The sequence below is a fragment of the Schistocerca cancellata genome, chromosome 11, assembly GCF_023864275.1.
Source record: "Schistocerca cancellata isolate TAMUIC-IGC-003103 chromosome 11, iqSchCanc2.1, whole genome shotgun sequence".
Classification (NCBI taxonomy): domain Eukaryota; kingdom Metazoa; phylum Arthropoda; class Insecta; order Orthoptera; family Acrididae; genus Schistocerca; species Schistocerca cancellata.
In genome coordinates, this window is record NC_064636.1 from 31,092,799 (window position 1) to 31,109,344 (window position 16,546).

Here is a 16,546-nt window from a genome sequence, read left to right on the forward strand (position 1 = left end):
ACATCTGCCAGATAGCTAAGGTAACCAATAGAACTAATCAAGGCCCAATGCAGAACACGTTACCTAAAGATACCATGGATTTACTGTCTGTGGACCTGTATGGACCCCTCCCCACAACTTCTGGTAATTTTAAATGTATTTTAGTGATTTCGGAAGTATTTTCTACATTTATAAAATTGTATCTCCTGAAAAAGGTGACAGCAATGTCAGTATTCGATAGGATGATTCAGTATTTGAGAACCATTGGAAAACCCAGTGCAGTACTGCCCAATAATGGCCCCAATTTAATTTCAAAACCTGGAAAGATGGAATGGAGCAGAATGGTGTAGAAACTAAATATATTAATATATTAATGAAGACATTGCCTCATGGGTTTACTGAGTTCACACCTGGGGAAATTCTGCTCAGTACTAAGAGCAAATGTTTAAATGAGGAAAAACTAGAGTTCCCACCGTTTACAGATTTGGGATTAGCCCAGAAGAAAGAATTGGTAAAAGAAAAAACAAAGCCGAAACGAAATCTAAAACGAGCAACCTGAAGTTTTCCATGTTCAAAATTGGAGACTATGTTCTTCTGAAGACCCATGAATAATCAGGTGAACTTAACCACGAAATTTCTAAATTTATGTATATATAATGGGCCATTCACAGTACAAGACACACCTCACAACAATGCCTACTATTTAATCTACCCAGAGTCAAAGAAGCTCCTTGATGTCCATAATTTAGTGGATCTCAAACTGTATGTACCTAGGAATGAATAAATGAAGAAATCATACCAGACTAAAAATGTGTATTATGCTGTAGATGAAATGTATCTATCTTATGAAGCTACCATACTGTATTTAACTGTAATTTATGTTCCTATAAAAATGTTGTTACCTATGTAAAATTGCTGTTACTATCTTAGAAGTTTCAGATTCTAAAACCTGTTGTAAAATATGTGATACCCTATACTGAAAGGGCTACAAGCAAATGTTGCCAAATTGAAAAGAAATGTGGAATGCCTTAAATACAGAATGGGCAGCATAGAAGACTTGCCAAAGTGGGGAAAAAAAACTGTTTATAATAGACTGCCAAAACCCAAAATGGGCAGCCAATTGATTAATGTGATATGTAATTTGTTAATGTTGTCAAATGCAGTGCAAGATGCTATTGCAGGTAGCAAAATTATTTTATTTTCATATCTGTTAGTGTTGTATGTGTTTTGCTACAGTTTTCAAAGAGGGACTGTGTTTCAAATAAAGGCAGTAAGAAAAGAATAGTAGGTTCAGTTTAAATATGTTTGTTTATGTAAATATCAAAGAATGGACTACTATTATTAGAATCAGCATTTCCTCCTTCGTAAATTCAAAATCATGCTATAGGATGTGTTGCATGTACAATGTCAAATTGCTTGTGATATTTGTAGGGGGTATACTTTTATGTGTATACCTACATTTCTTAATGCTTACAAAATGCTACTCAATATTCTTGGCAATACAGATAAATTTTGCTTACTACTCAACTTACTGTTTCACAAAATGAGAGTCAGATGTGACAGGTGTACATAATTGAATAATGTTGCTTATGTCTTGTTTTGGTAATTACGTGTATAGAGTGTATAGTGTTTTAATGTGTTTTGCAATGTATTCTTTTCATGCTCAACTCTGGATGAAGTGATTATTATTTTCGACTGCTTGGCACCATTAAGGTGTTATTGATGTTTGCGTAGCAGGAATCTTCAGTGAACCATGGGGCATATGTAACATCCATTTTTGACCTACTTTGTATTGATATTTCTATTTGTAGAGTTGCTTATGTAGAGTGCTGTATCTGTCATATGCAGAGTGTTTTACCTGTCACGGAAATTCTTAGACAATGTATTCATATTTCAGTTATGTGAACTTTTTGAACAATCTTCAATTTATGCTTATGAATGTAAATAACTACAGGAATGATTGTTATATAATGTACTGTAAATGACTTGGTCCATAGTTAGGGAACGCAGGGTTGTATGTAAAAGATGTGGGGAAGCCCTACAGCTACAGAAGTAGCCTGGCGGAATGGAAAAGGAGTGGTTAGCGCAATCTGAAATGTGTCCTTTGAAACAGGTAAGGAATCGGGCCTGACCAATGCTGTGGTTAACATCTCGCTAACAGTAGCGGAACATTGTAGTTCATACTCTTGCAGTTTTGAGGCAGAGGAGCTAAGAGTGTTATATATGGACCTCTGATTCTGCATTTGGTGATACCATTATCATGGCATTGTTTTTGGCCCTGCAAAAATATAATTCAGAAGATCTATAACAGGGCGAGGCCAACAGTACTGCCATGACTACATCGCCGCCATGTTAACAGCCACTGCAAATCACGCCACCAGTGCCACCAGCCTTCCACCAAAATGTTTATATTTGGCACTCTGTGAATGGACCAGGTATTTATGAAATTTGGTTGATTTTAATAATAATTACGGTATTGCTAAAAGCTCTATCTTGCACCTGTGATTATCCCAAATCACAAACCTCACCAGGAATCCTATCCTAGTGAATTTAATTCCGAGTGTGCCATTTATTATGAAAAGACTATTAAGCAGCCGTAAAAATAGTTGTGATTGCTTTCTAATGTGTGGAGTTATTGTGTTTCAAGTCCAGTTTAATAATTTGAGAAATACACCACTTCCAGTGCATTTTTAAATCGATCTGCATTACTTTTCTTAAATACTTTGCCTTATTTAAAACCTGTCCAAAAATAAAGTTGTTAGTTAAAAGAATAATAATACTGATTAGAAGTGAAAAGATTATTAATTGTTGCATCTATGCACTTTAATCAGAATTACAAAGTTTTATTACTGTTCATTCCATGAGAAGCTGTTTGAACTTTAATTTAATGGTGTTGGCATTTGCCCAGCCAACTATATTTTGAGAAGGTTAAAAGACTACTTTTCAAAGCACACTTGTTATTTGAGGAGTTATAGTTTGTTGTGCTTCACTTAATGAATAATTATTGATGAGAATACTCACCATTTTCCATACACACTTGTGAAGATTTGTTAATGAGTGTGGCTCTTCAAACCATGAAACTTTGAGGCACTCATGTGCTAAACTAGTTAGGTAATGAAGCAAAGCAAAGGTACCTCCACAGCTAGTGTAGTTAGATTTGCATTCTGTTTAATTGCTTCAAACTGAGCTCAATAAAGAAATATTTACTGCATTAGCTACTTTAATGCAAGCTGGTTAGTGTAAAGGTATAGAGACCCTGTACTAGCAATGATGTTATATGGTATGATCATAATAGACCTGATTTAAATCAATCATTTCATGCTCTGCCCTGTTTAGTATTGCTATTAGTATCATGTGTGTTGGTGACTGGTTCTATTAACTGCTGCATCTAGTTCATTCAAGGCAGGGCTTCATTTCTAAACTTTTAGGTGCCGTAAGGCGCCCCCTTCTACCACTGGCCACGGAGAGAGACTTGTGATAAGACTTACAATGAGAAATTCTTTTTTAGAAAATACAGTTCTGAAAATTCAGGTTTTTAAACCATAATATCTTACAATCAAAAACATAACACCACAAGGTTCCACCACCTGCCGTACCAGCGTCACGTTGTCCATAGTTCTGCTTCACACGTATTGGCACCAAGTCATACTCACGACATCATGTTTTCAAATGATGCCAGCCACAACGTTCAAACAGTTTCTTTGTAGCTGCTCTATGAACTTGTGTTCAGTATTTATCAATAAGGCATTTAGCAGTTAATGACAATAAAGATATTCCTGATTGATCTGGGTCTAGTACAATTCAGATTTCCCACGTCTTCACGAAACGTTAATTCCGTGAGCATTTTGTACCGTAGCAGCTGATCGTTGCGTCACACCTGAGTTGATGACAATGCAAGATAAAGTTAAAACGTTCCCCCTCCTCACCCTGAGTCTGTCGTAATCTTCCTTCTCTCCTCTCGTCTCCTCCTTACATGTTACACTGCCATGAGGAAAGACTATACGTAATGTTCTTCAGTCAGATTTTGTCATTTGAAACTTTCATGATAGTGAGTAAAAAAGAAATCAAAAGTTTTATTTATACAGGTAATAAATAAATTCCCTTCTGAATGTAAAATGTAACTAATAGTCTAAAAAATATCTATGACTTACTTTTACAATTGTAAAATAATTAAGTAGTTCCTATGTTACTAGCCAAAGAGAAAGGTCTTTACCATTTAATTAACATTAGACTCTACGTGTAAAAATTGAACTGAAAAACGACTATTGTTTCCAGAATGAGATTTCCACTCTGCGGCAGAGTGTGCGTTGATACGAAACTTCCTGGCAGATTAAAACTGTGTGCCAGACCGAGACTCGAACTCGGGACCTTTGCTTTTCGTGGGCAAGTGTTCTTTATGTTATAATAATCAGGAAATAAACTCATCATAGAGATGACAGATTTGTTCTTTTCCATAAGCCCATACTGTATTAACTGAGAGAAACATATTTCATGAGTAGCCACTCCAAACTGAATATTTATTTATTAAACCACAAACAATCAAAAGGGACCCGTTATTATAAATGTTAACACATTTGCTGAAATCTGACCGAAAAACGTTTTACATTTAGAATACATCTTGTAGGAAAAGCAATCAACGCATTTGGCATTGGGAGAGAATTATTACAACGATACACATGCACTTATATTAAAATCAGCTTGACAGTGAAGTCTACCATTTCAGTCAAAGTCGCACTTATAACAATCATCCATCTTTGGCGAATATTTTACAAAAATGTCAAAGCTTCTTGAGTTCCATTATAGCTCTGTTAAAATTACTTTTTCATTTCCAACAACATACTGTGTATATAAAAAAATTGGTTTGTACATTAAACCATCATTTAAACAATTTTACTTCAGCGGGCTGCATGAAGATGTAACACTGTTTCAAGCAGCAGTTCATAACTTCAAGAATCCCACATCTCAGTACATTTTTAGCTCGATTTGCCATTCAACAATTAAACCTCTAATGACCAATAAACTGAATTGGTCGGATTGAGTATTGATCTGTTATCTCATTTATGATAAAATTACAAATGATTCCAAATCAAGAATATCACATTAATAATAAATTGTACCGAGCGTTAATTTTGAAATTACAGTTTTGTTCAAATGGCTCTGAGCACTATGGGACTTAACATCTGTGGTCACCAGTCCCCTAGAACTTAGAACTACTTAAACCTAACTAACCTAAGGACATCACACACATCCATGCCCGAGGCAGGATTCGAACCTGTGACCGTAGCAGTCGTGCGGTTTCAGACTGAGCGCCTAGAACCGCTAGACCACCGCGGCCGGCGACAGTTTTGTTGTTTAAATATGAATTTAATTTCCCTTCACTCATAAAATAACAAGTCCTGTCAACATGCAGTATATATCTTTGACCTAAGGGTATACAACTTTGTTTAAATATTTCCCTTTAAATTTTATTACACTTTCAACATAGCGTATTAACTTAAAATGACAAACATCTGTTATCCTGACAAAAGTCAGTGGCATATGAGCAGTCAGTTTATACAGAATATACATTGTGTATTTATTGTTAGAAAGTACCTTTTTAGGATTTATTATTAACTGAACTCATAGTTTTAACTAAGTTCATACTCAGTGGCTCAAATAAAGGAAGTAAAAGTAAGCATTGTGAAATTATTTCAAACACAATCAATGGAGATGGATTAAGAAAAACATTTCCACAATACAGAATTATCCTCATTATACACTTTATCACTTCGTGCTTTTGACTGTGTAGCAAGTGCAGAATGATATCCCTTCACCATCCAAGATGCCCATTTTCATATCTAGCTACAGGTGGTCCCAGAAGTCTGATGCGTAATGAACTACAAACAGTGCTGATGTAGAGTGAAGATCTCAGTGGTGTCATAATGAAGCAGAAATGCCACATTCACACTTTGCAATCGACACTGCAATGCTGTTTATTATTGATACAACATTTTTGAACATTGGTGGCTGTACAAGAACAGTTGGCATTTCTCCGCTTAGTACTGGTTTCAGACCCCGTTTGTACTCCCTGAAGTCCTTCATTATTTCAGAGGGCTATTAATCTTAAATCTTTCACACATTCGAAAAATCTCATTTTCTCCATACGTGATTGATATGTTTTTAGGCCAGAATTTCAGGTGAATGGCCTTCATGTAATTCTTAACAGCATCGTAGCTTTCAGATGCATTCACTGTTGATAGCAACCTGGATGACTAATTATTTGCCAAGCTGCGATAAAACTGTTTATCAGGAATCTTAGAAATATTTCTTCTTAGAGAAAGTTTAACACATTGAAAGTTCATATTTTCCAGTGCAATGTTAGCTACATTTGCATGTTGTCCCATTGCATCAAACAGACTTTCAAACACTTTTAATAAAAGTGTAATGTCGTTGTGAGCTTGAACAAGGTTAATACTTGATCTTTGAATCTCTTCTAAGGCATCAGACATTATAGCTAGGTTGGAGACGAAAGATGTAGATGACAATGTATTACAAAGCCCTTTGTAAGAAGACCATTGTTTTGAGTCTCGTTTCGTGTCCTCTGATACTTCTAAAAAATGACTGTACAGAGCCCTGCAATCTTTCCACACAGCTTTTACTGCCAATAAACTGGAGGCCACCCAACGAGTGTCAAACACATGACCAATTTTTAAATGTCTTGCTCCAAACCTTTAGAAGCAACTGCCAACTCACTGCTGTTTTTCGGAGAGCAGCTGAAGATATTTCTAACTTTATCCATGAATATTTTAAAGTGATTAATTCCCACCACTTCTTCTATCGTGTCGTGCACGGTGAATTCTGAACGATGATTCAAACAATGCCAGATGAATAAGTTTGAAAACATCAGCTTTGCAAGGTCAGACTTTTTTCCTAACACGACAGAAGCTCCATCGCAAGTCAAAGCGATTAAATGGTCTTTCAAAAACTCACAGCCTAGTCCTAGTGATTCTAACTGCTTTAAAAGTTCTTTCAATATATCAGATTCTGTTGTGTCATTTAGCTCAAAAAGTCTCAAAGAAATAGTCATGGCGTTTTCCCTTTTAACAATGTTCTGAAGTATACAATCAAAGCTTTTTTGTGTGAAAGAGAAGTGGCTTTATCCAAAAGAAGTGAAAATTTGGAGTCACTTTTTACTAAATTATTTATTAGATCTGATATCATCTGGTCAGAAATATGAATCACTGTATTAGATCAAGCAACATTTGAACATAGTATTCGGCCCATATCCAAACTATTTTTAATTTGGAGATCAATTTCTGTCTCAAACTCATAAAACAGTCTAACTTTGTTTGCTTATAAGTTGTCCAAAAACACGCTCAGTAACAACTTCTTGTTTCTTTACCTAGTGTAGATACACTTCTACAAACTTGGCCTTGTTTTAATAATTAACCACAGGTTTTTAGCTTTATAATCTGTAAATTGTTCGACAGACCGACAATCTGGCTTTTCATCATCATTCCAATTATGGATACTGTCTATAGATGTTTTGTCTGTATCCATATCCACCAACTTATAGAAATTTTCATTTTGTTACATGACGTAGGAGAAGGATCGTCTGATTTGTTGTTTGCATCTTCTTCTCAAGCCACAGCTGACGTCATGGACTCTACATCTAAACTGTGGTTTTCATTACTCTCACTAACTTTTTGTCTTTTAGATTGAAAGAAGTCACTAATTTTTGTAGAGATATACGTAACTATTGAACTCTCGTGTCCAATCACAGTCTCACTGTGTAAATAAACACTACGAACAAATCGAAACAATGCTGTCGGTTCTGAGCAGAACAACAACTGAACTGCAAGCAATTGACCTACATAGAGTGACTGAGTAATATCGTTTGTTGGCTTCTCTGGCTTCTCTGCGAGGCAGCGATGGCTAACAAGGTAAACGGATTCAAATTGAAAAAGCCATAGACACGACCTGTCTGAATTGTGGACTACAAAGACTGAATTCACAGACAGACATACAGATAGGCGATTGTAACGTGAGAACCACTTATGGGATTTACATGTTTCTTTCTTTAACTCACAGACATATTCATTTACTATCTATTAGTATATATTTCGCTACTTTAGGTAGCACGAGAAATAAGCTGTGGCTATAATTTTAAGTCAAGTCGCAAAAAAGTGGGCTGCCTTCGTGCTCTCTTACAGTACGCTACATAAACTATTAGAGCAAAATCATTTGATTTTTTAATGAATTGTAGACCTCAAAAAGAACCACAAAAAGTCAGCAAGAGCATATGTTTGTCTTTCACAGTTGAGTCACACTCACACTTTTTCTGCTTTGTGGGTGCTGAAACAGGTGATTTCAGAAGACAAAAATCATAATTATTCTTCAACCTTAATCTTTTATTTAGGTACATCTTTTTGAGCTCTACAGTTTGGCACTTCGTAATGTGATGTAATTCTTATGGACTACGTAATGTATTTCAAGAGAGCATGCTGGCGGAAAACATTTTTACTTGATATAGCTCATGACATTTAAATGGCTGAACAGACTTTCAGAAATATATCTAAGAACCGTCCTGATTAAACCAGCTGTCAAGTAAAAAAACGGCTTTAAAATTGGAACTTTCGTTTGAGAACTATGTTGGGGCAGACAGACAGACATATGGGTCAAACATATACATGTCCGTTCTGCATTGGGAGTTCAAATTTGCCCCCTGTGGGAGCTCCTCTCTACTGTATAGTGTCAACCATGTTCTAACAAGGGTGCGGGCAGATAAAGACAATGGTCAAGAGTGCCGTGGACAAAGGGATGTATCGGATCGAAAGACTGCCAACTTTTAGTCGTGTCTGTTCCATACGCACTTTTGATTTTTAGCTGTGACATAAATTGCAACATGGAATGAAATGATTTCATGAAAGCAAATTATAAAGACATTCACATTCAAACACGGCTTACATTATTTATTTCTCATTGACACACGAGACGTTGCCTTGCTACTACATCGCTGAGGTGGTTGGCAGTTGTAAACAAAAGGCGATATGTACCAATCACAACTTTGGAATGATACTCCACTTATCTTACACACACACACACACACACACACACACACACAGTACCTCCTGCCCATCACATCACGTTGGCAACCCATTGTCACGTCCACTTGTTCTGGTGCAGCGGAAAATTATAGTTACGTTTTGATTTAATACTATTTCAAATCTCCAGTGCTGTACTGTAAAAAAGGGAAAAAAGGGAGAATTAGAAGAAAGGGAGTTTCTGGGAGGTGCCAGAACGTGTTCTGACCGAAATTAAGCCCTGATTCAAGGTACATGTTGTTGTGGGGATATGCTGCTGTTTGCTATCTCATTGGCCATTTGTTTGACTTCCAAATTAGTACTACATTTATCTGCAAGGCTACGTTTCTCTGTTGTAATGTGAACAGATATAAAGAAAGAGTTTTGTGTGTGTGTGTGTGTGTCAAGGAAAGTTAGGTTAGCCTTAGCAATGCCTTCTGCTTTATTACATTGTTTGACAAGAATTCCTAATTAGGCTGGGACTAATTTTAATACGTAACTAATATTTAATTAATAAGACTTGCTTTTGTGCTGGAGAACATCTGTTCCTCACTCAAATGTTTGGTGTTGGTTATACTCTGCTGGGGTGTTTCGGAAACGAATCCCAGTCTGTTTGTTCTGTCCCCATTAGGTTATCTCACGGTCACAACTTTCTCAAAATTCCTCAGAGAGGTTTAATGTAATCACTGACTGCCATTTATGGTGGTCGGTGGTACCGTTACAAGCACTCCCTTTGGAGGAGCCCTCCTGCACCATTCCACCACATGTGGATGGCTCACTTGCTGCAAGGCTATTCCCTGTGTTCTGTGAAATTTGTGTGGTTGCTTCGGTATCTCAGCATTTTCAGCTCTTAAGGAGGGAGGCAGAGCTTTAGCTGGTAAAGACATTTCCAGCTGGAGTACATCACAACCAGACACACACTCTGGAGTCAGGTATTGAATTGTAAGGTGTATCCAGGAACAGATGTGCACTCAGATCACAATTCAGTTATGATAATGACTGAGCCAGATCACTGGTCGATCATCAGCAATCGGCTTATCTTTGGTGCGTCCCCGGGCATCAGCATCTTTGCGTTTTCGGCTGGGATGCACGAGACGGCAAAAGGCAGTCGGTTTGGGGCGGCCGGTGAGACTGGCTGAGTTGTAGCTCGGGCGTAAGCACATGTGTGATGTCTCTTACGCTGGGGCTGTTTGTGAATAGTGAAACTCCTGCGGCGGTTACTGGTTGCCTGGAAGGCATTTCGTATAAATTGTGCCAAGCCTCGCAGTGAGAGGGGAGTCCGGAGTTGGCCTAGATGTTTGTACGAATTGAGGTGCCTGTGTGAGAAGCACGGTATGGGGCTGTTGGTTGCTTCGTCCTTCTGGGAGCCACCGCAAGCAGATGTTTGGTCGGAATGTGTACAGTTTGTGGTGAGCATAGTGTGAACAAGTTCTCGTGGGATGTGCTCCCGGCCTGACTCTTGGCCTATGTTATTTGTGGGTGCCGACCCCTTGTCTGTTACTGCTTTCGGGTGTCCTGTAAGATTTCACAGCAAAACTGAGATTTTGGGGCATTCTGTGTTTCTGGCTCAGCCTCCGCCTAGTAAGGGGAAAGATTTGGAATTCCTTAATCCTGTAGTTTAAACATAAAAAAAAAGTATTTTATTCCCGTTTGATGCCAGACAGATTCAAATTTAGTTTACCTGGTTACTGGCTTAACTTGCACTTCACGCACTAAATCAGCTGATATTGAAATTTTTTTTTTTTTTATTGCTGTTTAATGTCAGACAGATTCAAATGTAACTTCATTTATGTATTTGAAATGAATATGTTGGATTGACCTTAATGAATTATGTGCAATCTAAGTAAGAGATCCAGTCCTTCATTAGTGCTTAACAGTGGCGTGTGGTCCGGGTTGTGACCCCCATGCTCGGACCAGTTCGTGACCTAAATTTTAAGAGAATTGTTATGAGAATTCAGTGTGTAAATAATAGGATACTGAAGTACACAGGAATGGAATAGGAATTTTAACTTCTTTGAGGCTCTAGATGATGCGATAATAAATGGCAATCACGTGAGTATTCACATTTGTCTGCGTAATCCATGAGACAGGAGTCATAACAACAGACTGCCAGAGAAACACCATCCAGGCACTACAGAAGCAACCAAGCACCGATAAGTGCAATAGCTAAACAGCTCATGAATAGAATTTATTGAAAAAATAACAACAACATGCAGAAGAATGGAAGACAAAGGTGACAATCTGTTTGAGAAAACTGAATTTGGAGTAAAGGATCAAGGGATAGTGGAAGGGATGTTCAAGAAAAATCAAGAGATCTTTATTGGATTTGCAGATCTTTACATGACATTTGACAGCATGAAACAGTGAAAGTGCATGAAATTTTTTTAAAAGGTACATATAAGATATATGGAACAGCAGGTAACATAGAATATGTACAATAATCAACAAGAATTGGTATTCTGAATTAAAGATGGTTGAAGATAAGGATGCAGGTAATCTCCACAAATGTTCAGATGAACACTGAAGAAACATTGGTGGAACTGAAGAAACTTATAGCAATTTAATTAAAACTGAAGGTGAAAAGGATATAATTTATAAAATTCACTGGTGATATTTCTGTGTTCACTGAAAGTCACCAGAACTGGTGAATGTAATAAACAGTTGAATGAGTACCAAATCAGGATTAATGAATGGAAGAAAGAGGAAAGTATTGGGGTGTGGCAGAAATAACATTGGTGGCAAAGTTAACAGAATTAAGGACCACACAGTAGACCACTTGTAGGGACTCTGGTACACTTGATGCTAATTTACACTGCGGGTCAAAGCACGGTTGTTATAAGGAGTAATGTAGCATGGAATAACAGGAGATTCCTCGCAAAACAAAGTTACTAATATCACAGATAGGCCTTAATTTGTGTTAGACATACCTGAATGTATGCTTGGAGCATAGTACTGCATAAAAATTCATCATGGATTATGGAAAAACAAGAGGGGAATCGGAGCATTGTAAATGTGGTGCTATTGATGGATGTTTAAACTAGGTGAACTTACAACAGAAGAACTGTGGAACATCTCTGCAAAATAGGTGAGGATAGTGTGATATGTGGAAAACCGTGACAAGTACAGGGGCCAGCACATTAAGTTATATTTGAAGGCATCAGGGAATAGCTGCTGTGGCACTAGAGGTGGTTGTTGAGATTAAAAACTGTAGGGAAAGACAGAGATAGGAATGAATACCTTAAATGACTGGACTCTAGGTGCTCATGGGGCTGCAAATCTGTTGCTCACACAGACAGACACATTGTCAACAGAAGGCAGAGTTTCCCCTTTGCATGTCTGTCGTTACCAAGACTGGCTGTTACAGCAGTGGGGCAACCAAGGTGGTGCACACCCTGGCAAGCTGAGGCTCTGCTGGCGTTTGCTTCTGTTTGGTGATTGCCGAGTATATTTCTTGTTACTAACAGAAACTTTATAGCAAATTATTGGGTTCTTTCTCCTCTCTCATTCCTGAGAAGCACCAAAAATGGTCTCATAAATGTGTGTGTATGAGTCTGACCTCTACTAGACCATTACAATACATCTAAAGTAATAGACATTTATCTCATCTGACAGTTTACAAATTCAGTGCACTCATACTCTCCCCATCACTAAATTTTCTGGGCATGACATTGTCTGAATTATTGAAACTTCCTGGCAGATTAAAACTGTGTGCCGGACTGAGACTCGAACTCGGGACCTTCGCCTTTCGCGGGCAAGTGCTCTACCAACTGAGCTACCCGAGCACGACTCTCATTCTGGAAACATCCCCCAGGCTGTGGCTAAGCCGTGTCTCCGCAATATCCTTTCTTTCAGGAGTGCTAGTTCTGCAAGGTTTGCAGGAGAGCTTCTGTAAAGTTTGGAGGGTAGGAGCCGAGGTACTGGCAAAAGTAAAGCTGTGAGGACAGGGCTTGACTCGTGCTCAGGTACCTCAGTTGGTAGAGCACTTGCCCACGAAAGGCAAAGGTCCCGAGTTCGAGTCTCGGTCCAGCAGACAGTTTTAATCTGCCAGGAAGTTTCATATCAGCGCACACTCCGCTGAAGAGTGAAAATCTCAGTCTGAATTATTGTTGGAATTGGTTTGCTGGTCTTGATGAATAAGACACTGAACTGTTGACAATAACTGTTTTTCCTACCAACCTATTCTTAACCAACCTCTCTCCCATGATACTATGATCTAGTCGTGGGAATACCACCTCTGATTGTATGTTTTTATCTAGACTGAGCATTTACACTTTGCTTTTCAGTATTTATATCTTATCTACCATATAATGGTGTGTATGTGTGTGTGTGTGTGTGTGTGTGTGTGTGTGTGTGTGTGTGTGTGAGTGCGCGCGCTGAGGGAACTCACCGCATTCGAGAGACAGTGGCCTCATCAGGTGGAGGAGTCGTGGGCCGCGCAGCAGCAGGTGTCTGGCGAGGTGCGCTGGCAGAGGTGGTGGTGGCAGCGGTGGTGGCGGTTCTGGTTGTGGTTGTGGTGCCGGTGGTGGTGGTCCTCGGCTCTGTAACGACTGGTGCACTGCACACACAGAGAGGCAGGGTGTGAGTTGGCTGGGCGTGTCCTCGTGGGGATGTGGAGGTGGCTCACTATTGCCAGCACTGCTGAGGGACCATCCACACAGGGGATAGGGCTCCAGTTAATACAAATGAATTACCAGTAAGCTAATAACAATCAGTCGTACCATCTGAGCTTTCCATGGCAGTCGCTCAACCCCATACAACAGGTAGTTCAAATCTAGGTGAAGCCAGAAGGTACATACAACGCCCAATACTTGCACAAAACATAATTACAGAATTACTGGACATGTTAGCTCAGGTGCTATCGCCATCAAAACTATCCAAACGGCCTGAATTCCACTCCACCTAAATTGTATGATGATGATGATGAAGTGCCATATTCCTCGACAGAGTGTAGGGGAACGACGAATGCACCCACATAATGTTACTGTCTTGCAGTTCCTCTGATCTCTTTTCGATATGGACATTTCACTCTACAAAATGATTACTACAAGACCCCACTTGAAGCAACTGATTTGTAACACTGAGTCCACAATCAGACTAATATCACGATAGTGTCAATATCGAAACCTGTTATAATTAGATGGCAGCTTGTAAACTCAAGTTTATTGCAATAAATGACTTTTTGGAAACTAAGTTTCAACTTGAAATTAAGTGACGAAAACATTTGTATTAAGACTACCATCCAGGATTCCAATTGAGCACCTATTGTCTCTGTTAACTAAGTACGAAAGATCTTAAATATCATTTCAGCCACAGGTAAGCATGTGTGTATGGGTGCATGTTGAAATGTTGAAATGACTTCGCATTGTGTTCAATTATTCAAACCTAGCAACTAATAGGATTGTTAACTAAGTGCAATAATACATTACATATGCAAATATAGCAATATGAGAATCTGAACTGTCGAGAAAAAGTATTTTGTTCCTTTGCTGGGATCTGAATCCACCACCTCTCATTGTTTTCTAACCACAAATACATGTTAAACATCTGCTTAGTTTAGCTGTAGCAGGATGTGCCCATGTATGTACTGGAAATAACCTAACGGAACATTCTGTGTAGGGTGGGAATCTATCCCCGCGTGCTGCATGCACCATCGTTGTTGACTGCACACAAGATGATGTTGATTATCGAATTATTTTTCGCCACTTGCTACGAGGTATGTGTTTTAACTTTTCGAGCAATCATTTAAAGTTTTGTGTGACAGACTTGAAATCGACACCAGCTGTCATAGTTGACAAGACATGCAGAGGTGATAAAAATCAAAATCGCTTTTCTCCTCTGGTTTTATGTGCACGACACAATAAAAATCTTTGCAGACAACCATGAACACAATGGATGCTAATAACTATGGACATATCCGTGGGAAGAATTTCTTAACACAAAAGAGCTTCATTACACCAGATGTGTACTGTTACATTCTGAGGACTCACATTAGCCTTTGATTTTACGTTTTTTTGTCAGGACCAAACATTTTTGTTTTATGAAGGTAAAGCCAAATAGTTCCTGTTTTAAGTTTTCCTTTATTTTCTTAAACTAAGCAATGCAAATACTGTGACCTTTCCTTTGAAATGGCACTATCTATTTCCTTTCTAACATTTGAGAGCTGTAGATTCTACTTTGTCTCTAATGGTCTTGCAGTCGATGGGATGTTTGACACTTAATTACTTCTTTCTTTCTTCAACATTTCCTATTGAATTAAAGTGCCGCATGATGGCTAATTGGTCACATTTCATGACATTTGGCAGTAATCGATTGAGCCATACTGGTAAACCACCACATCAAAACTAACCAATTGAAAATGAGAAAATTATTTCCTGACGTAATTTCTTTGACACACTTACCACATACGCGCACAAAATAATACAACAAAACAAACACATTTCCAGAATACAAAAGGACTCACAAGCTGAAAACTTACAAACACACTCAACAAACACACACTGAGAGCACCACACAGAAAAGAACCAGATGGTACACCATGACCTACACACATAAACTAACACACACAAGCAGAGCCAAAATAAAAAAAATACCACACACACACACACACACACACACAACGTGTACACAAACAGATAAACCAAAACATTGCATTGAAGCAATCTTTCAGTTCATAGTGCTGTGGAGTGTGGGAAAAAACTGCAAATTGGCATTCATAAGAAGAACAACACCAAAAATGCAATGGGAGTGTAATATGTAAGAAATTGTCCACACAACCTGTAAGTACAGTTCAAAACATTACTACTTAACAGGAAATACCAACCACCAGAACTGTTTATAACCTATAGGCACAGTGACAAAAATGTAAATTAAATAGCTAACATATGTACATATTCCAGGCCACTGATAACGCCTTGCACAAAATAAACTCAAAACGCGTATGGCACTAAAATTGTGTTTTATTCAGTTGCTGTCAGATGGTCCATAAGTAAAAATTATCAATATACTGTGACGCACAAAATACTTCATGCACCATTTTCGAAGGTTTAAACAACAATCCTCATGACCTTCAAGAGTACAATATTCAATAAGTCACTCCATGAATACTTTATAGCTACAAATAAAAAATTATGATTGATAAATATACTTATTCCAACCTGCATGACAACATGTCAGACAAAAGTCTATGATATTATGCATGAATCTACCTGTTTCAGTTAAATTACGGGTGGTCCTTTTAGGCTACATGCATCAATGTAGTATGCTACATGAGGAAAATTTATGGACTTTCTTACGTACTTGCACGGTACATTTTTAGGCCTCCTTTTTCCACATGGAATTTATATGGAGGGATTATCTGTGCTACATGAGCTACATTTACTAAAGACAAGCCTCGTCTTTGCCAAGATTGATGGTGTTAATAATAAGAGAAGAAATTCTAATAATGCATCTCTTCTTTTAGTAAAATTATAAGCCTCTATCACAATAATAAAGAACTAGAAAATAAT

The 16,546-nt window shown here is 38.1% G+C and overlaps 1 protein-coding gene across 1 annotated transcript in view; it reads right to left on the minus strand.

The window, feature by feature from the left end:
- Positions 1 to 16,546, minus strand: part of LOC126108150 (protein maternal effect lethal 26-like) — a 119,852-nt gene that overhangs the window by 28,359 nt on the left and 74,947 nt on the right. The window contains exon 3 of the mRNA XM_049913395.1: positions 13,429 to 13,596. Within this exon, the coding sequence (XP_049769352.1) occupies positions 13,429 to 13,596 (168 nt within the window). The remainder of the gene's footprint in view (positions 1 to 13,428; positions 13,597 to 16,546) is intronic.